Genomic DNA, 21,547 nt, shown 5'->3' on the forward strand with positions numbered 1-21,547 from the left:
TTTTTTTTTTTTAAGGACCCAGAGTCGCCATATGAAACTGATATAAATAAATCATAAAACGCACAACATTTGTAAAGCAAGGCAAATGCAAAGGAGAGAGCAAAGTAAAAGCAAAAGAAAAACGGAAAACACAATGCAAAAGCAGGGTCAAAGTAAAATCAAATGCACTAACAAGAGCAGAAAGAGATAGCGACAGCAGTCTCAGCCTCAGTCTCAGCCGACAGCAGCAGCAACAACTTCACATGGTTGCTGTACATAACACGCACACACACACACACACACACACACACACAGACACACGCTTAGCCATGACAGCAGCGACTGCGCTGCTTCTGTCGCCGTTGCTGTTGCCCGCTATGGCCGCCGCTGCCGCATGCACGTTGGTCATTTGTATTTGGAACGCCGTAGCAGAAAGAAGGACACGAGCGAATAAGCGACGAAGCGTGCGAACGGAGTGGAGCGGCTACTTTTAGCGCCCTTTTTTGTTTCATTTTCTTTGTAAAAAATAAAAAAATAAAATAAAATAATAATAATAAATATAGAAAAAACACAAAAAAATTTAACTGACGGCAAATTTAAACAACAAAAATTTTTGGCAACAATTTCGGCAAACCAAAAAACAAAAAAAACAAAAACCAACACAAACAAACCACAAAAAGAAAAAAAGGTGCATTTTGGACAACAACAACAACAACTAAAAAGCAAAAAAAACAAAGTTTAATAAATTATTAACGTTATTTCTGTCTTGTGTTCGTAAACATTAAACATATATTTATGTATATGTAAATATATATAACTTTTTTTTCTGTTTATTGTAACGCGAAAAAGTGATCAAAGACCGGCGAGAGAGAGCGAAAGAAAGAAAGAAGAAGGCAGAAGAACGAAATTCGAAATTGCAATAACCAAAAAAAAAAAAAACGGAAGAAAGAAAGAAAGAACGAAAAAAAAAACGGAAATAGTTAAACAACAAAAATTTAAATAAATACCAAAAAAACAACAACAAGAACAACTTTCGGTTCGGTTTTTTCCTTTTTCCTTACGTTTACTTTACGTTATTTTTGTTAAGAATTTTTTGTTGTTTTTTTTTTTTTTTTTGTTAAAAAAAAATGAAAGACTTAGCGTAAAGAGAGAGAGAGAGAAGAGCAACGAAAGTGCTTAAAGCAAAGGCGCAGATAAGTAAGCAAAAAAATTGGATCAAAAGAATTAATTAATTATATATATTTAAATGTGCATGTGCAACTGCATGTGTGTGTGTGTGTGTGTGTGTGTGAGTGTGTGCCTTAAGACACTAAAAAAGGAAACTTTTAAGCCAAACGATCTTAACAAGAAAAGAATTAAAAGCAACTGAACCGTTATACAATATATGTGTATGTGTGTGTGTATGTGTGCGTGTGTATAGTTTTTTTTATTTTGTCCAAATTCTTAAATAATTCTCTACAATAATGCAAAATTTTTCATATTTTTGCAGTACAAAATAAAACAAAACGAACAAAAAAAAAAGAAAAGAAACCAAAACCAATCAAACGAAACAACAATTATTAAGGATAAAATGCTAGCAGCAGCAACTACACCAAAAGGAACGACAACAACTACAACTACAACAGCAACAACGATAGCAAGATCATAAACATAAAGTTGACACATGAGCAACATCGGGAGTGAAACGAAGCAATTGACTTATGTGGCGGCCGGTTCATGGCTAGCATAAAAAGTGAAATGCCGCCACTGCATGCGGCCGAGGCGCTTGTAGCCTCCAGCAGCAGCAGCAGCAGCAGTGTTGCCGATAGCGGTGGTGGTGGTGGTAGTGCAGGAGGAGGCGTCGGCGGCGGAGGAGCGCCAACTCCAACAGCAGGAGCAGCAGCAGCAAGTGGAGGATTAGGAGTAGGTGCCAGCTCTAGCAGTGCCGATAGAGGCGGAGGCAGTGCACCAGCAACGCCAAATGCAACAATTAGTGCTGCAGCCGATTCCAGTGATAATCAACCGGGTACACCTCAACCCACACAACAGCAACAGACACAGCAGCTGCCGCAGCAGCAGCAACAGCAGCAACAAAGCATGTCTAGCAGTGATCCTCAGGTGACGGGCATTACCCATCAACCGTATGCCAATCATCATCATATGTATTCGACGCCAGCTCAATCTCAATCATTGGCAATGCAACAGCAGCAGCAGCAACAACAGCAGCAGCAACATCAGCAGCAGCAACAACAACTGTATGGTGGTCTCTATTCAAGCGATATGCAACAACAGGGCAGTTATGCCACTAGCTACATTAACAGCTATGAGCAATTCTATCAACAGCAGCAGCAGCAGCAACAACAACAGCAGCAGACTCCTGACTATTCCTACGGATCGTCAGTACAAAGTAGCTCTTCCAGTGTACGTTATCATCCTTACCTGCAGACTCCAACATCAGCAGTGATTGCTGGCGAGGATGCTGGAACAGCTCCCAGTGCCGTTAGCACCACAACAACAACCACCACATCGGCAATGAGTCCCCGTGTGGTTAGCAGCAGTAGTCCCACATCAACGTCATCGCATCTGCAACTGGCCAATGGCCAGACACCAGGATCGCCGTCAAACGGTGGCGGCAGCAACAGCGGAGGCGGTGGCGGCAATTGCAAATTGCAATGCAAAAAATGCGGCATCCTGACCACCAACGAATCGGAGTTGCAGGAGCATATTGCCAATGTGCATGGCGAATCACCTTATGGCAGTAGTGGCTATGCCAGCTCACCATACATCAAAGAGGAGCCACAGCCAGCTCAAGCGAATCCGGGTGAGCTATTGGACTTGGATTCACAGAAAATGGTATACCACCAGCAATTGTTGCAGCAGCAACAGCAACAGCAGCAGCAACAGCAGCACGAGACCATTGTCCCCGGTGGTCTTCCCATGCCACTGGCTCTGCCCGATCCCTTGCACTCCATGCAGTCAATGCAGCAACGAGCCCTTCACAGCTGGGATCAGCCGCAGAGTCAGCCGGTGGACACCGGACTGCCAACATATATGCAGCCAGTGGGTGTTGGGGTGGTCGGAGTCGACAAGTCGCCATATTACTCACCCAAACAGTCGCCCTACAGCCATCAAGCCCCAGGCAGTCTCATCAAGCAGGAGTACGGCCTCATCAAGGCCGAGTATCCGGACTCACAGCACTATGTGGACAAGTCCTTCGATCCCACAGCCGGTGGCGGTCCAACGGGTGATCTTTGTGCCACCAGTCCCGCGGAATTTCCCAGCACCACAACAGGCGGACCCGGTCAGGATGCCACAGGCGCCACAAGCGGTGCTGGCGGTGCGGCTGGCTATCGTAATTTTGAACCACCCACCTCGAGTTCTGTATTGCCGGCCAATAGTCTAACCGCCAAGGCGGCCACCTGGAAATCGAACGAAGCCCGTCGGCCCAAAACCTATAATTGTACGGCCTGCAACAAGTGGTTCACCAGCTCCGGCCATCTGAAGCGGCACTACAATACGACGTTGCACAAGAATGCCGTCAAGTCAAGCGGTCAACCGGATCCTGCCACCTTGCCCATATCGGCCCATCATCATCCATCACGGGATCCGGTCACTAAGAGCAGTAGGCGTGGCAATGCTGCTGCTGCAGCAGCCGCTGCAGCGGCAGCAGCTGCCGCTGCCGCATCTGGTGTCAATTCGGTGCAGACAGGAACAGGAGGAGGACCACCACCGCCGCCAAATAATGTGCAACCGCCGGAACCGCCTAGAAGTCCGCCCGATTATGGAGGAGGTGGGGGCGGGGTTCAGGGGGTGGGCGGGTATTCGGCCTCGCCTTCACCCATTACAAATGGTGCCAGCAATGGCTATCCGAGCAATGGCTATGGCTACATGCAGCAACAACAACAACAAGTGCAATCCACGACAAACGCTTCACCACAGCATGCTTCCAATCATCATCACCAACAACAACAACAACAACAACAACAACAGCAGCAGCAACAACAACAGCAGCAGCACAACTCCGTTTTGAACGGTCACCCAAACGGGCTAGCAGGTCCCTCCGCCCCACACAACAACATCAACAACATCAACAACAACAACAACAACAAACCAATGCCGTCCTCCCAAATGAGGGGCCTGCTGAACAAAACAACAACCATCACACCAACCACAACAACAACAACCACCATACCCATACCCATCCCCATGCCCATGCCCATGGCCATGCCCATATCCATGGTCATGCCCAACACCCACATGCCACAAGCAATAGCTATAAAGAGCGAGCTAACGGAGGACAGCAACAACACCATCAACAACAGCATCAAACAGGAGGAGCAGCAACAGGAGGAGGAAATGGCGAGAGCGGAAACGGCAACACACCACAGCAGCAGTCGCAGCTCAATGGCCATGGAGGAGGAGGAATTGGAGGAGGAGGAGGAATTATCGGGGGAGCTATCGGAGGTTCTGGAGGAGCAGGAGGATCAGGCGATAGCAGTCGATCACCACCAGCAGGTGGATCAGCAGCAGCAGCAGCAGCAGCAGGTCAATTATCTGCTGGCGCAACGACAATATCACAGCAGCACCCCCAACTCCAGCACCAGCAACAACAGCAACAGCTTGGTCAGCAGCAGCAGCAGCTCGCCCCATCCCCTTACTACCACCACCACCACCCACATCTACCACCAGGAGCAGCAGGCAATGGATTTCTCGCGCACCACCACCACCACCCTCACCCAGCCGCAGCCGCTGCCGCCGCCTATGGGAATGCCGCTGCCGCCTATGGGAATGGATTACAACATGCTGGCTTTGGATATGCCCAGCAATATGCTGCAGTGCAGCAGCACCAGCACCACGCCGCTAGCTACTATCACCACCACCAGTATGGACACTATGCAGCCGCCGCTGCCGCATCTGGTGCACCATTACCAGGCGGCGGTGCTCCAACAGCAGCAACAGCCATTGGACCAGGAGGAACAACAACAGCAGCAGCAGCACCACCACCACCACCTCCAGCACCATCAACAGCAGCAGCAACAATTGCAGGAGCAGGAGGATCATCATCACCATCATCTGCATCCTCAGCAGCAGCAGCAGCAGCAGCAGCTAATGCTACGGGACAATATGCCGCACAGCAGCAGCAGCAACAGTTCCCCACCGCCGCCGCTGCCGCCGCACATGTCGCCCATGCCCATCACCACCACCACCACAGCGCAGCAGCTGCTGCCGCTGCAGCTGCAGCCGCTGCCGCCGCCGCCGCACATCACCAGCACCATGCCCATGCCCACCATGCCCATGCCCATCATGCCGCCGCCGCCGCCATGTTACCAGCAGCTGCAGCCGCTGGAGCACACAATGAGCTATCACACTATTATTGGTAATGAGGCAGCAGCCGCCGCAGCCGCTGCTGCCGCTGCCGCCGGCGCCACGACTGCCGGAACTTATGGTGATGGACAACATCAGATTCTCCAATTGATGCCCGCCTCACTGTTTGCCCCCTATGCACCGCTCTCCCCCTATTCTGTGGCTGCGCAGAGATCACCGCAAGAGGGCGATTTGCCGCCGGTGCATACATTGACAACGGCATTGCATGCCCAATTACAGGGACAACAGGAGGCGCAGACGCCGACGACTACACCCACATTGACTGTGTTGGCCAGTGCCACGCCCTATTCGCCTACAGTGAGCAGTTCGAGGGCAACACCAGCCTTGGAATTAGAAATGGCCACAATGATGGTGCATCAGCAGCAGCAACAGGATTATGAATTGCAACCATATCAATTACAGCAGCAGCAGCAGCAACAACAGCATCATCATCATCAGCAGCAGCAGCAACAGCTAGATCATCTCCAACAGCAGCAGCAGCAGCAGCAACAACAACAGCAGCAACAACTCGAGATCCAAATGCAACAGGTGGAACCAATACAAACGCAAACACAAACAAAAAAACGACGAGCTGCAGCAGGAACGGCAACCGGTGGAGCAGCCAAACGGCGTCGCAATAGCAGCATTGGCAGTGGATCAACATCACCACACTCGACCACATTGCCATCGGGTCGCATCAAATGCCTGGAATGTGACAAGGAGTTCACCAAAAATTGCTATCTAACGCAGCACAACAAGAGCTTTCATTCCGGTGAGTATCCATATCGATGCCAGAAATGTGGCAAACGATTCCAGAGCGAAGATGTCTATACAACGCATCTGGGGCGACATCGCACCCAGGATAAGCCCCATAAATGTGAGCTATGTCCCAAGCAATTCCATCACAAGACCGATCTCCGACGACATGTCGAGGCCATTCATACGGGCCTCAAGCAGCATATGTGCGATATCTGTGAGAAGGGTTTCTGTCGCAAAGATCATTTGCGGAAGCATCTCGAGACCCATAATCGGCCACGTGTAGTTGGTAAAAAGGCGGCAGCAGCAGCAGCAGCAGCAGCGGCGGCAGCAGCGGCAACACAAGCTTCAGCCGCTACTACCCCAACTGCTGCTGCTGTCACTACCCCCCATTAGAACCACCAACACCATCAAGGCAGCCTTTAGCCGGATTGAGATTGCATCAAATCAAGACCAACAGCAGCAGCAGCAGCAGCAGCAACAACAACAGCAGCAACAGTTGCTGCTACTGCAGTCACATCAAAACAATCTTAATCCGAGTCTGAAGCGTTGCATTGATGATGTGGCCGCCGATGATGATAGTTTGCTCGACGACGATGACGAAGATTTGAATGAGGAAGAGGATGATGAGGAGGATGAAGAGTTGGGGGATCATCGCACTCATCTTCATCAACAACAGCAACAACATCTTCTGATTAAGAACGAATTTGTTGAGATGAAGCCAGAGAATGAATACGAAGAAGATTTTCAATTGATTGAAAAGAATATAGAACTATATTGACAAGGCTAAAAAACCCTCCTGACCCCTCCATCCATCCGGATTCCTTAAGGTTTTGAAATGCTCTGGAACTTTGTAAACCAATCGATACTCGAAATCCATTCTAAATGCGAAAGAATACCAGAAAACAAAAACTCATTTGATTTGCCAAATAGGTATTAACGGGGTAGCCAATAAATTGAAGTTTCACTGTCAAAGTCTGCAGCATTTCGAGACCTTCCATCAAGAACCCCAATACCCACACCCCACATAGAGAAACAGAGAGAGAGAGAGAGAGAGAGAGCGATTTTCATTCATTCCCCTAAACTAGAGTTTGCCATATATAGAAAGAAAAAAGAGCGAGAAGTGAGAAAGAAAATATGAATTCCTAATTGTTGTAGCAGCAAATTATTTAATTTTAATTTTAATTTGTATTATGTTAAATTTGATTGTATTATTATGTAATTAATTAAAACTATGTTTTACCCATAAACCTCAAAGTATACCTCAGCAACAGAACAAAAACAAAAAACAAAACAAAAACAAAACGAAAAAAAAAACGATAAAAACGCTTAGTTGTATAATTTTTTTTTTATATATATATAATTTGATGTATTATTATTATTATTATTTTATTGGATTTTTTTATAATTTTAATTAATTTGTTTTCAATTGTTTTCTACATTAAAAACACAAAATGCCATATAACTATCTATCATACAGACACACATATATATATATATATATAGATATGTATATTTAACAAATTGCCAACTGATATAATTAACTGTGTATATACATATATGTATACATATATATATATATATTCTTATTGATATCTATACACATATATACATATGCGCGTATATCTATATCTATAACCGATTATAATGTTAGCCTTAAAAACGCCAAATTATCCAAAAAAACCCAAAAAAAACAAAACAAATTGCAAAATCAGGGATATTATTACTATTATATATATACACACACACACACAAACACACACATTATATATATATATATATATACATATATTAGTTATAATATATATGTATATATATATATATCAAGTGCATTTACTGCATATATTTATTATAACTAATTCTTTTAATTTATGTTATTTTCTTAAAAAAAAAAAAAAAACAAAATACCTCCCCCTCCCTTCCCCCTCACCAAACACAAATAAACAACAAAAATTATTGTAATTATTTAACATTTAATTTAGTTTTTTTTTTTTTAATTTTTTCCCCCCCTTCACTTTATTGTGTTTACCTCGACAACAACAACAAAAACTTAATAGCAATGCTTTTTTTTCCTAAGGGGCCTTTTAAGTATTGATTTTACGCTTAATTTAAAATAATAAGAAGAAGAAAAAAAACTATTTTTTTTTTTTTGTGTTTGCTCACCTAATACTCAAATCAAAAAAGGAAATTAATATGTACTTATTATTATTATTTTTTTTTTTGTGAATATGTTTAAATTTTGTTAAAATTGGAGCGTATTTTTCTTCCTTTTTTTTTTTTTTTACATAGCGCAACCAATTTGATATGTACACACATATACAGATGTATATAAATATGTATATGTATATGTATAGGACATAAAAGAATTAAGAGAAATCAGAAAACAAAACACTGACAAATAAATTATTGAAATTGTTTCAAACCAAAAGAAAAACTTTTTAATTTTTTGAGTTGATTTTCTAATTTTTTGATGATTATTTTCTTAATTTACAGCTTAATGATGTTTGTATTTTAATTTTATTTATTTATTTTTTTTTTTTTTGATGATTTTTCTAGTCGTTTTTGTTGCTAATTCCAAAGACATTCCAAAGATTATCCTTCACATTTTATACTCTTTAAAATTGGGGCATAGCCGCACATTCCTAGACACTTTCAAGGGAAACTAATGAGCCAAAAAGGTTTTTTTGTTTTAAGATTTAAGAATAAAGTTTATAAAAACTTAATTTAAAGTATAGAAAGTTTGTTTGAGGCTAGCTCAATCATTTCTTTGCTGTTTTTTTTTTTTATTTTTGGTTTCAAAGTTGAGGCATATTTTGTTTTTTTTTGCCAGTTTTTTTTTTTTTTGTTTTTTTAAGAAAGAAAGACAGTAAAACAGACAGAGAAACATGTGTATATATTTCTGTATGTGTGTGTGTGTGTGTGTGTGAGACACTGAAAGCCAGTTCTCTGTGAGAGGATATATGTACATAAGGGTTCATACATACATCTGTCTGTATGTATTTGTACATATGGAAAAAATATGGGTCTTTGTTATGGCTTATCCTTTAGCTGGACTTAAATCTCGAAGACGATCGTTTCTAAGTAATTGCAATGGTATTTCAATATATTTCTTGATGGATTTGTGTTACTAGGTCTCTAATAATTGGCCCAATCTGCTAGATCAATAGGCCATATCTTCATCCTAGATCATTAAAATCAATATTCCCCCATTGTCTAGGATCTAGAAAGTGATCTAAGAACATTCCATATTTCTGTTGTTCTCGAATCCCGATGTAGCAATCCTGAAAGGTATTTCCATCGGGTTTAATGGGGTAAGATCTGTGCATTCATAAGTAATTTCTTTCTTGTTTAATGAAGTAAATAATCTTGTGCTGAGGATTAAGTAAAGGTAATTACATGAATGGCAATGTGTGACTTAAGGGTCCAGGCTCGGGAAACATCGAAAAATTTGTCCTTGTTTCCGCTTGTCTTTGGGGCAAAGTAGTTGGAGCAACTTCATCGGAAATATGAATGGGGTGACTCCACCTTTTGAAATCTTTTGCCATTTTCCAAGATCTCAGTTTGAAAAGGATTCGGAAAGAAAAAGACATTTCAACATAGATTAGTTATTAAATCAATGGACTTAAAAAGTCTTTGTTTTAGGCTCAAGGTTTTTGTTCATTTAGAGTGATTTTGTTATGGAATTTATCTATATAAGTGTGTGTGTGTGTGTGTGCTATGTCTTTGATTTGTCACATGCAAAAAAAAAAAAAAAAAAACCATAACACGCACACATGTTTCAATTCAATACAATACATAGACACACACACACATACATATGTATCTTTGCCTGTGTCTGTGTGAAGGAAACACACACAGATACAGCATATGTATGTATGTATGTATGCATGGCTCTGTCTCTGCCTTAGAGCAATGTATAGGAAACTAAAAGTGCGCGCCACACGGCATGCTATTTTATGCTATCTCAAAGATATATCCAAAGAAAAGAAAGAAGGAGAATTATATAAAAACAACAACAGCAACAGCAGCAACAACAACAGAGCACATAGTGTGGCGCGTTGTGCGCATGCGCGGCAGCCAAAAAAAATTGTTGGCTATGTCATCATAACCTCGCATCGCATCGGTTCTGTTGTTGCTGTTGCTATTGTCCTCTTCTTGAACTTCTTCGTATACGTCTTGGTCTTGGTCTTCTTCATCATCATCATCATCATCATGTTGTCGCCGTATCTGTGCTCTGTGTCTGTGAATATTTCTACTCGGTTTTTTCTTTTTTCTTCTTTCTGTTCTTCTGTTCTCGTTGTACGTTTTTCTTACGCGGTTTTGTTTGTTGAACATAAAACTGGTTTCCTGTACATATGCTCATCCAGCCAACAACCATCTGTAATTTTAATTTTCGGCAGTTGTTTTTTTTTTTCTTGTTGTCTTCTTTTTCTTCTACTTCTTCTTCTTTGCTCTTTCTTTTCGTTTTTCGGCAAAGGCAGAGATTTCGATCGCTGCTCGCGCTGCCCAGGTAGAAAATAAGTATACCTGTATATCAGTATGTGTGTGTGTGTGTGTGTGTGTGTGTATGGTGTAGATACCTCGAAAAGACAGTAGATCTCTCCTTCGCTCACACACTCTTTCTCTCTCCCTCACTCACTAACTCACTCACTCTCGTTCTCTGTCCGTCTCACCCTGAATGGAATCCTTGAAATTCATTTGCTTCTCTTTTATGTTTCTACTTCACGTTTTATATACAAATATACATATAGATTTGTATGAATGTTTTGTATGTATGTATGTATATACATATACAACGTTAGCACTTACCATGATTCATAGTTATATGTACATATATATATAGAATGCAAATACATATACATAGGATACATATACATACATATATCTGTTTGCTGTTGTTGCTTGTCTCCTTTCATTTAACCAAAATATAAGAAAACCAGCAAAAGAATCTACTTCTTCTTCACACACACACACACACACACATTTCCAGGCGAATCTACTCATATTATTCCCCCCTATGACTGAATTACCAAGAGATGGCATAAAATTGTTGCATTTTCCGAATATTCATTGGAAAATTGATAAAAAGTAGATGGTAAACTTCGTAGATAACTTTCTGCATTTGCCGGAATCAGAGCCAGGCTAAAACCATCAAAGGAGAACACCAAACACACAACCGTTTGCAGAAAGGACCAAAAACAACAGCCGAAAAGTTTTGGCTTACACTTAATTTTCCTTAAAACTTGTAACGAGCCTTTTTTCGTCCTTATGATCGCAAATATTGACCTACTGGGCCCTGACACTTTGCATTTGACATGGTTTCAGCTGGTTTAACAAGAGAGAGGATACGATGGATCCTGACAAAGTATCAAGATCTTAATGGATATTCTGTTTATTCTTGGCGGCTTTCCCTAGACGATCTTTGCTCAGTCTCTTGACCTACCTAATTCGATCTTTACTGAAATATGATTCAGTTTCGAAACATTTTAGAAAATGTTACTAGAAAAAGACGCAAAGTTTAATATTCATTGAAAACTAAGTTCTATAAAGATTTTGAAAGATTTCTTCGAGTGTATTGACAGATATCTGTGCCATAAAGCACACAGAATCACAGATCTCAATTCCCCAGTGCCTGGTTATATGATCGATGTGCAAATATTGTATACACTCCTCCCCTTTTTCCTCCTCGCCAGCCCTCTCCTCTTGTCGTCACACTTCACCGCACCACACCGCACCGTACAACACCTCAGTATCCTCTCTCCCTCTCTCCTCTCTCTTTCTTTCTCTCTCTCTCCCCCAATGTGTCTTTGTGTCTTCGTATTTGGCACATGTGTTGGTTGCTGCTGCTGCTTCTTCAGTCACTTCCTTTCGTCGTTTCTTTGCTGTTTTCATTTGCTTTGTTTAATGAGCGTGTATGGGTATGTGTATGTGCGTGTGTGTGTGTTATTTTTTTCCTTCTTTAGCTTTTGTTTAGGATCTTTGTGTGTATTTGGGCGGGAATGGCAAAAGGCCTAACTGTTCTTTTGTATACACTGAATTCAACTATTTAAGTTTCCCAGAGAGTGAGTGAGAACATTCATCTCTAGAAGAATCTTTTACACAATTTGTCCCCCTTTTGATCAAACAAGTGTCAGCTTCCCTATACTATATATAGATGATATATAAAATCTTAGTCGACTGCTCCATTAACGGTTATTTGGGAGTTATTGATCATCATATCAAATCCTTTTAACATCTTCTGAACTTAATGTCTGCATCTGTATGATGATTGATAATTAAAAATGATAGAATTTAATTGCTAGAACAGGAAAAACATCTAAATGTAGGTCTGTAAGTTAGTTTGGCCTATTTTTGTTCATGGTGGAGGGAGAGGGGGAGGGCATTGTCAGTAAGTGACAAATCACCGACCTACTAAAATAAAACTGAACCCTTGTCCGACCCCATGCATTACAGCAAATTAGTTGAAAAAGGTTAAATTAGATGTGTCAAAATGTGTTGGCTATGGTATGGTACCATTCATTCCCCTCTCCACACCCCCCTATCCCCCTGTTTCGCATTATCTAACCACCGAGTTTCAACTAGGTAACAAAAACAAAAAAAAAAAAAAAAGAAACGATGAGTCCTTGACATCTAACACAAGAACTCAATCAAATTAGCTTTAAACAAAAAATCAAATGAAAAAGTCCCCCCCTCTTCACTCTCTCTCACACACACACACACACACATACACATGGAAAGAAAGGACAGACATTAACCAGAATGGAATATATACATATGTATGTATGTGTATGAGACTATAAAATTGTAAATTTTTCCTTATTTTGTTTTTCCATTTGACTTTCTTTTTACAATTTTCTTTCTCAGTTTGGATTGGCTTGGTATTTTTTTTTTTTTCACTTTTAATTACCAAACATTTGACAGCATCCTGGGATGCTGCTTGTATTCTTGTCTATAAGTTGGATCTACACACATATAGACACACACACACACACAGAGTTTGAATGGCATACAAAAGCAGCCAAATAATGTTAACCTTTTTTTTTTTTTTTTTGAGAAAATCTTTCGTGAAGAGTGAAGAGATGAGATGAGATGAGAATAGCATTAGCAGCAACAGCCAAAAACCAACCCCTGAGATAGAATACATACACATACATATACACACACACATAAAGCGTTAGATATTTGATTTCCAAAATTCAATGCCAAGCAACAACAACAACAACAACAGCAACAAGCACATAGGACAGCATGGCGGACGCATCAGCAGCAGCATCTTAGCATCATCTGAGCATCTGCCGCCTTGGGCTCAAATGCTTCTACATACACACACGCACACACACAAACATACCCATACATGCATATCATGTGTGCGTGTACGCTTTGTATATTTGGTGTACATTCCATTTAAGATCTAGAATTTTTATATTCTATGTCTCTGATTGATCCAGGATAATAGTTTTTCATCTCTCAAAGCAACCGCAAAACATCTTTACTTCCATAGAGATTATGCAATTATTTAAAACAGATTTGAAATCTATGTACATCTAGCCCGAAAAACAAATTAGATGCAAAAATGATTAGCTCGATACGATTTTCCATTCAAAACTCATCCGAAAACTGGACCGATAACCAATTAAGCTATATTATCAATTTATCCCAATCTTAAGCCGATTAATAATTTCAAAAAACATTTCTAATGTTCTATCTACCAAATCGGTGTGCAATCTTTAATTCAAAATTGAAAAAAAAAATAAATGTTTTTTTTTTCAAACAAAAGACTTAGGCAACGAACTTGTTTAAATGGCCAAAAAACAAAAAAAAAAAGACATAACCAAAGAATAGGAAACAAACTTTGTATTTACATTACATGGAGTATATATGTATATATATACAGTAGAATCGGGTTAAAACGACGCTCAAGGGGCCAACGATTTATCCGGAAGACGTACTAACCGGAGGTCCTCTTATATAAGTTTGTATTGGGACCAACCAATCACTCCACGAACTTTAGTCGCTATAACCGTACGGACGTTATAACCGGATTCTACTGTATATGTATACATATATAGGAATCAGTTGTGATTTCACTTACTGGGGATATTATGAGGCTGCAAACACCCCATGGACAGGAATAGAAACTAAGAGAGCTTGAAATGGGGAGAGAAAACTTTAACATTTCCAATTCTATGTCAATTTAATTAACTTATATATGTAGTATTCAGCTTAGTTATCAGTTTAGCGCTCTCCTTTACTGTCTTTAAATATATGTAAAAAAATTGGACTATTATTAAGTAAGTCATTGAGATTTCATCTTCAAGCAAACTTCTTAAAATTTAAATTAAAATGGAAATAGCAAAAACTGCTGAAAATTATTTACAATTGTCGCCTGTAGGAATTCAAGGCTCAATTCTTTTTATTTGAAATCCGTGTGTCAGGATTTTATGTTAGAAAATGGTCAAATACTTTTGAGCAGTTTCAGTTCGATTCGAAATCTTGTTCAAAAAGTCAATAATAATTGAATACGACAATAACTGAATAAGAATATCATCTTGATTTCTATATCAAAACAAAAAAATCGATTCGATTTTTCTTATCAAATAAAAGCAAATCAACCATTTAAAAACACAAACCAAACCAAATCTTGATATAATATTTCGATATTTTAGAGACCAGTAAGATAAATATACCATGAAACAGATCTTGTAGGCGTGAATAGTTATTCTTGTTAAGGTTGTTGACGATCAAAAATATATATGTTTCCTACAACTAACAACTTTGATTTTAGTTTAGTTCAAGTAATCAGTGAAAACATTTCGTTTTGAAATATTCTTATAAACTTTCGATAGATTTCAAAGTCTTAAGATCTAGATCTTTATTCGACCTCTAAAAATTGGCTATTCCTTAACGAACTTGTTAGAAATAAGTGATCTAATATATATATTATCTTCTTTGTGAAAGAAACTGACACTGCTAAAGTAATTTAGGGACCTTCTGAATGTTTGATCTAATTTAAGTTGCTTCCAAAATTAAGGATGAAAGGATACAACTCGATGGCTATGAGAAATGAGAAAAAATGTTTATATGAAAACCCTTTTTTCTACTTTCAAATAGTAAATCCGCCCCTGATAGGGATATATTTATACACATACACACACATGACAATGATACATGTTCATCTCTGTGTGTTTGCGTGTGTGTGAGGGGGGTGCGGCAGTAACAAGCCAAAGAAACCAACAACAACAGGAACAGCAACAACAAAATAATAATAAGAAGAAATAAAAAACGGCAAATGGCAAGCGAGGAACATCGAGGAGAGGAGCGTCGTCAAATGGGGCACAGCTGCGCTTAAAACGCAACAACAACAACAACGGCAACAACAATCACAGATTTTGACTGTTGCCCAGAAATTGTTACTACATTTTGCTGTTTGTTGCTGTTGCTGTGTGTTTCATGTGTGTGTCCTAATTCCAATTCAACAGAAATTTTTGTCTCACAATCAGAAAATAAAGTAAAACAAAATAAATCTTTGAGCCCGAACGAGTTTCAACCAAAAAACCAAAAAACAAAAAAAAAACAACAAAAATTAGGCAAAAGTTTCTGTTGCTGTGGCTGTCGGCGCTTTATCCGATTTTGTGTGATTTTGGTTTTTTTTTTTTTTTTTTTTTTTTGGTTTTTATGACGAGTTTCCGCTAATTGCTGATGGGCTGCAGATTAACAACAACAACAAAGAAGTCAGCAATAGCCATAGAAAACGACAACACGAAAACTTTTGAAGGAGGCACAACCAGAAATCTTTGAGACACCAACTTGGCCAAAGAAATCTCAACAAAGTGAAAAAAGAAAAAAATTTTCAATAGAAATTCAAAACCATAATCTAAAATCAAACCGCAGCAAAAGCAATGCATAAATCCAAAAAAAAAAAATTAATGAAATTGGAATAAGCAAATTATGGCCTGGGATTAGCTATCAAACTCTTTCTAACTCCAAGATCACGTTGGGGCAAAAACCAGGAAAAAAGGAAACCTAATCTAAGGTCTGAGAGAAGTTTGTGTGGAATAGACAAAAGGACTAAATTTGCTTCTCACAGATGCTTTCTTCTGCCCTAGGCTAAGGGTATCTTAAAGTCGGATTGGTTCTTGTTCTCTAAGAACAGTTTAACTAGTAATTAAACAATTAATCAAAGTTTTTATAGAGGAACATTCTGAATGAACATAAACACATTCGATTATGTTGCATAATCCTTGGGAAAATGGGAAAAATCTTTGTGCGTTTTCTTCAGTGTAAATTGAGCCTAAGCCTGTCATACTCACACGCACACGCACACTCACACAACCGCATTAAAAGAAAACAAGGGGCAAAAACCGAAATTAGAGGGGGAAAAAAAGGCGTAACGCCGTGGCTGTTGCCTCGAAATTCATTCCGCTTTTTGTTGTAGTTGTTGTTGTTGTAGATTGTGGGCCAGAAATTAAAAAAAAACAAAAAATTAGTTGCCACACATGAAAGTCTAAATACCCTATAAACATAAAGTCAAAATAATTAATAAGATTAGGAACCGAATATCTCAAATTAAAAAACAATTATTTAATAACAAATGATGAAAAACCACAAAAAAAACTAGAAGTTTAAACTTTGAAGATCTCTGAGAGCACAATTTCCTATTGAAAACCAATTTGATGGCATTTGAGATATTACCTTATTGAAAATAAATATATTGGAAAGGGTATTAACAACAAAAATACATGAGAAGAGAAGTGAAGAGGAAGACAACAACACAGCACAACAACGAAAAATTATAAGAATTACGCTGAAAGAGAGAAAGACATCTAAGATATCAGATTATGGCCCTGGGCCTTAGCCTAAGCTAATAATTCTGACACACACACACACACACACACACGAACACACATAGAAATGATGATCTGGGCTGAGAGCCCAGTGTGTGCATATAAGCATAATGAGTTATAATTGGATTAAAGATTTATATATTTGAATTCTTGATACAACTTTTACATTCGACCAGCTGCCGCTGCCGCAGTTTCATTGCCTTCTCTGTCATCGTCGTCATTGATTAATTAGCAGCTAACTGGGTCTGATGGGATTCCTTAAAGTTAATGTTGTTCATTTGTTCATTTGGTTTTTGGATAATTACTGGCAAAAGTTATTTGCATTAATCTCAATGTCAATCTCACCATCTCTCGTTGCAGCTTCATACAATACAGGAGGGAAACAGCAACAGCAACAGCAACCAATGCGAATGGCAATGACTATGCCAATGTCAATGCCAATGCCAATGCCAATGGCAATGCCAAATGCCTGGCAACAGCATCATCATCATCATCATCATCAGAATGCCCAGAGACGGTTCAAAATTTAAGTAAATTGAATATTTCGGTCATGCCGTCAAAAAAAAAAAAAAACTTTTTTTTTTTTTTTTTGTTTTTGGGGCATTTAGAATGCGAATGATTAGAAGCATACATATATAGATACATATACATATATATGTGGATGGGTTTTTTTTTTTTAAATTAAGTGTGTATGTGTACGTTAATGTTAATAACCCTAAACCAAGACCCCCTCAACTCCTTGGTCCTCCAATTTTTGTTCCCTTCTTAATTATGTCAAACGCTATGAATAACAAAATGAAATCAATGTATCATTTGAAAGCTCTAAATATTAGTACAGAGTGTAAACCGCCCATCCAGTTAAATTTGGATCCTATGCCAGCAATTTCTAATGGCAAGATTCAGATTCAGGTTACTTTGCATGTACTAAATTTTAGTACATCTTTCTAGCAAACAATAGAGCAATACCAACAATACATACTTACTTATACATTGTCCTAAAGAGCCGTACCTAAACAAGATGATTAGTACATAAGAACATTACAACACGGCTTGGCTAAAGGGTGAACTAAATTTAGTACATCTTAGCAAAAATAACTAATGACAATTTCATAGGTGTAAAAGTGCTTGTGTGTACTATATTTAGACCAGTTCTAACACACACAAACACAATCAACCAGATATAGTCAGTAATCTGTATATACCTATATATATATTCCCCTCTCAATTAAACGATTCGCGATCATGTCTGGTTTTATTTTTTTTTTTTTTTTCGTCCTAAGTCTTCTGTGGGAGCAAAAAGTCACCCTATATCAACATTGTGCATATCACTTCCTTTTTTTTGTTTATTTTGTTTTAAAACCTACAATAATTAAGAGTAAATAGCGAAAAGAAAATGAATTTTGTACCAAAAGTGTACAAAAATGTACTAAAACGAAAAACTATATATGAAAATTGAACAAAAGCAAAGGCAATAATTTTAGTTGAATTATATTTTTCAATTAGTTTTGTGCAATATACAAACAAAATAAGAAAAGAAACAAAAAAAAAAACAAAAGAAAATGTGTGTATGAAGATGAAAAGATTTCATTTTTGACTTTAATTTTGGATTCATGTTTTGTTTTTTTTTTTTTTGTAAATCTGTAACTCTGAATGTAACTAACTAGGATAAGCAATGCCGATTACGAAACGATTACCTCAGCAATTCGCAGCTCAAAATGAAATGGAAAAACGGATAAAATCAATCTGAGAGAAACCAAAAACAACAACAACAACAAAAGAAAAAACTACCTCGTTAGCAATATAATATAATTAAAGTCAGGACTTCAAGGATTCACGTTTGTATGTATGTGTGTGTGTGTGTGTGTGTGAGTGTGTCTGTGTTTCAACGGTGTGCAAGTGATCATATTTTTTTTTTTTTTCTTACTTCCTTTGATTTTTAATGATTAAATGAAATGCAAACAAAATTGCAACTAATTATACGTAAAAACTAAAAACCAATAACATTAAATTTAATTGTTTACCTATATATACATGTATATGGATAATTATGAAAACTCTATAGTACATACATATATATAACTATAACTCAAAGGAGTCAAAAGGAGTCCTTGTCCATTACTTACTTACTTACCTACTTATAGCCCAAAACTCCCGGACCAGTTGTCATCAGTTTAAATTTGAATATTTTACACTTTTGGCCAGAAACTAGAAACTTTTTTGTTGTACACATGACAACAACAACAACCACGGAGTGGAGGGCAAGTAGCCAAGTAGCAACAGGAGCCACAAGGACACCATGAAAACTATTTGTTTCAAAAATTCTTAGAAGTTGTATGTAATTGCATTTGGCATTCATCTATTTCAACAACGAAAATGATATCGAGAATTTAGGTTTATCGGTTGTACGATATTTCACATTTCCGATTCGTAATAAACAAAAAACAAAATCCAAAATCACCTAGACAAAAAGAAGAAGCAGAACACTGCCAAAACTAGAGCTGAAAGGAGAAGAAGTTTATTCTCTATAAAGAAAGGTCTCTTCGAATAGATTTTATGTAAAGGATGAGAGGATCCTGTTAACGACCTACCTCAAGCAAGACTTGTCCAGAATTTTGGACTATTTTGAGGGTATTACGAATCCGGAATGGGAATGTATTTGTATATGTTTTTTTTTTTTTTCTGTTCCTACCTAAGCAATATATAAAAAAAAAAAGTCAAATGATGACGATGATTTTCCCTTTAAGAACTATGCAAATTTCCAAAAGAAAAAAAAAAAAAAAAAAAAAAAAAAAAAAATCCCAATAAATTAATATACAAAAAACATATTTAAATTATGTAGCAACTACATGTTAAATTTTATCAATTATGATCTGAATAATTTTTGAATGAAAATTATACACTCTTATAAGTATATATAAATATATATATACTTATATATATATATATATATATCGATGGTTTAAAGCAACATTTTGAAAGCACCAAGTGAAAAGTCAACACGAAACTCACATGAATAAAGAAAAGAAAACTTAAATAAATCTGTTCTCCTCCCAACTATATATATATATATATATAGAAAAGTAGTTTGTAACTTTAAACCAAGAAAGAAAAAAAAACAACTTAACAATAAAATCACAAGGAACCGTGTACCTCTCTCACTCTTATCTCTCCTTAACACTTCCGAAATGGAATAAATTGTAACCGATATACACAGAAATACATATACATATACATATATAGCTATATAGCGATATACCGTTAACGAATCGTTTTCCCAGCCAATTCATGTGGTTTTGTAAGTGTCTTTGTAAATTTTTTACAAAATCATTTATCAACAATTTTTAAAAACTAACAAAACAAACAAAACTAAGTGCATAAAGAAGATGAAACAAAACAAAAAACAAAAGAAATAGGTACCTACACTCATTTTATATAGCAAAAACGTTGTATGTATAATAAAAAAAAAAAACAAAAAACAAAACAAAAATGAATAACTTAATGTCATTCAGTTGACATATATGTATGTATATATATATATATGTACACACCTCTATATATCAATTTTCCTCAAATCTAATGTAATGTCGTATGTCTCATCTGATCTAGTGGAACAAAGAAACCAGAAGAAGAAGAAGAAGGAAACAAAACACAAAAGCAACACACAAAGAATTTACTATACGAAATCAGAGAATAATGTTTTTATCATATTTAATAACCAAAATGAAAGGAGAAAAAAAAAAATATATATATATGTATACATATGAAGCAATTCCATGCAAAGAGTAGAGGAGGAATCAAGAAGCCAATACGAAACGAAATAACAAAACTTAAAACAAAACAAGACAAAAGCAAATAACAACAACAACCACAAAACAAAACGAAAAAAAAAGAACATTTTGAAAAAAACAAAACGATTTTTTTTGAGCCGAAATAAAGAATGTAAACTATATATACATAAATGCAAATTTTTTAATCCTTGGGTGGCATTTAGCAAAATTCATTTAAATTTTTAAATACTTATACTTATTTCTTAATTGTCTAGATTTTGCTATCTTCTTGTAAAGTAGCAAAAAAGGTCAGCAGATTGTCTGGTTAACCTTTTATAAGTTCCATTATCAGCAGATTTCTGGAGTTAACACGGGCCATGCAATCATATACAAAGCTAAAACTAGTTGAGAATTACATCTGTAAATCATTTACTGTACAGAAATATGTATGTATATCTCGAAAGCAGTCGAAAAAAGTGACTTTTCTCGCTACTTTGTTATCTGACAGGACATTGTTAATCAGTTTTAAGGTGCTTGACCCGTTTGATAGTATTTTTTCAACATTCTTTTAAAGAAAGATTGGAAATTATTGAAAGGTAAGTTCATACAATTATTTCTAGCATGTGGGTGAGTGATCATGGTGGAAAGAAAACAACCCTTTAAATTGTGGAATCTTACCCATAAACTGACCAAGGATATTCATAATTCCACATTTGACTTGACTTTGAACAAAATTTGGGTAAAACCCCTTAAAAAACTTATTGAAGTAACCTTAGTTGCCTAACGCACTGAACTCAAACGAATTTCGGGACGATGGTCAAGTCGGTTTCAGAATATCATATATACAATTTAACTTTG

At 37.7% G+C, this 21,547-nt stretch overlaps 1 protein-coding gene across 3 annotated transcripts; it reads left to right on the plus strand.

Moving 5' to 3' along the window:
• The first annotated feature begins 393 nt into the window (after positions 1–393).
• Positions 394–17,467, plus strand: zld (zelda). 3 transcript variants are annotated; one of them, XM_068285375.1, is made up of 3 exons: positions 394–1,176; positions 1,469–6,094; positions 17,283–17,467. In XM_068285375.1, the coding sequence occupies exons 2-3, from the start codon at positions 1,696–1,698 to the stop codon at positions 17,450–17,452; spliced, it is 4,569 nt and encodes a 1,522-aa protein (XP_068141476.1). In that variant the 5' UTR covers positions 394–1,176; positions 1,469–1,695; the 3' UTR covers positions 17,453–17,467. The 3 variants fall into 3 exon arrangements, with proteins under 3 accessions (XP_068141476.1, XP_068141473.1, XP_068141475.1); XM_068285372.1 differs by lacking the exon at positions 17,283–17,467 and having other exon boundaries at positions 1,469–6,595; XM_068285374.1 differs by lacking the exon at positions 17,283–17,467 and having other exon boundaries at positions 394–667; positions 1,469–6,595.
• The last annotated feature ends 4,080 nt before the right edge of the window (positions 17,468–21,547 follow it).

The sequence above is a fragment of the Drosophila tropicalis genome, unplaced genomic scaffold (genome assembly GCF_018151085.1).
Source record: "Drosophila tropicalis isolate 14030-0801.00 unplaced genomic scaffold, ASM1815108v1 contig_4, whole genome shotgun sequence".
NCBI lineage: Eukaryota > Metazoa > Arthropoda > Insecta > Diptera > Drosophilidae > Drosophila > Drosophila tropicalis.

What these genes read in the sequence shown, in the direction of transcription:
- zld (XM_068285372.1), top strand. Translation starts at nt 1,696, where the DNA reads ATGGCTAGCATAAAAAGTGAAATGCCGCCACTGCATGCGGCCGAGGCG.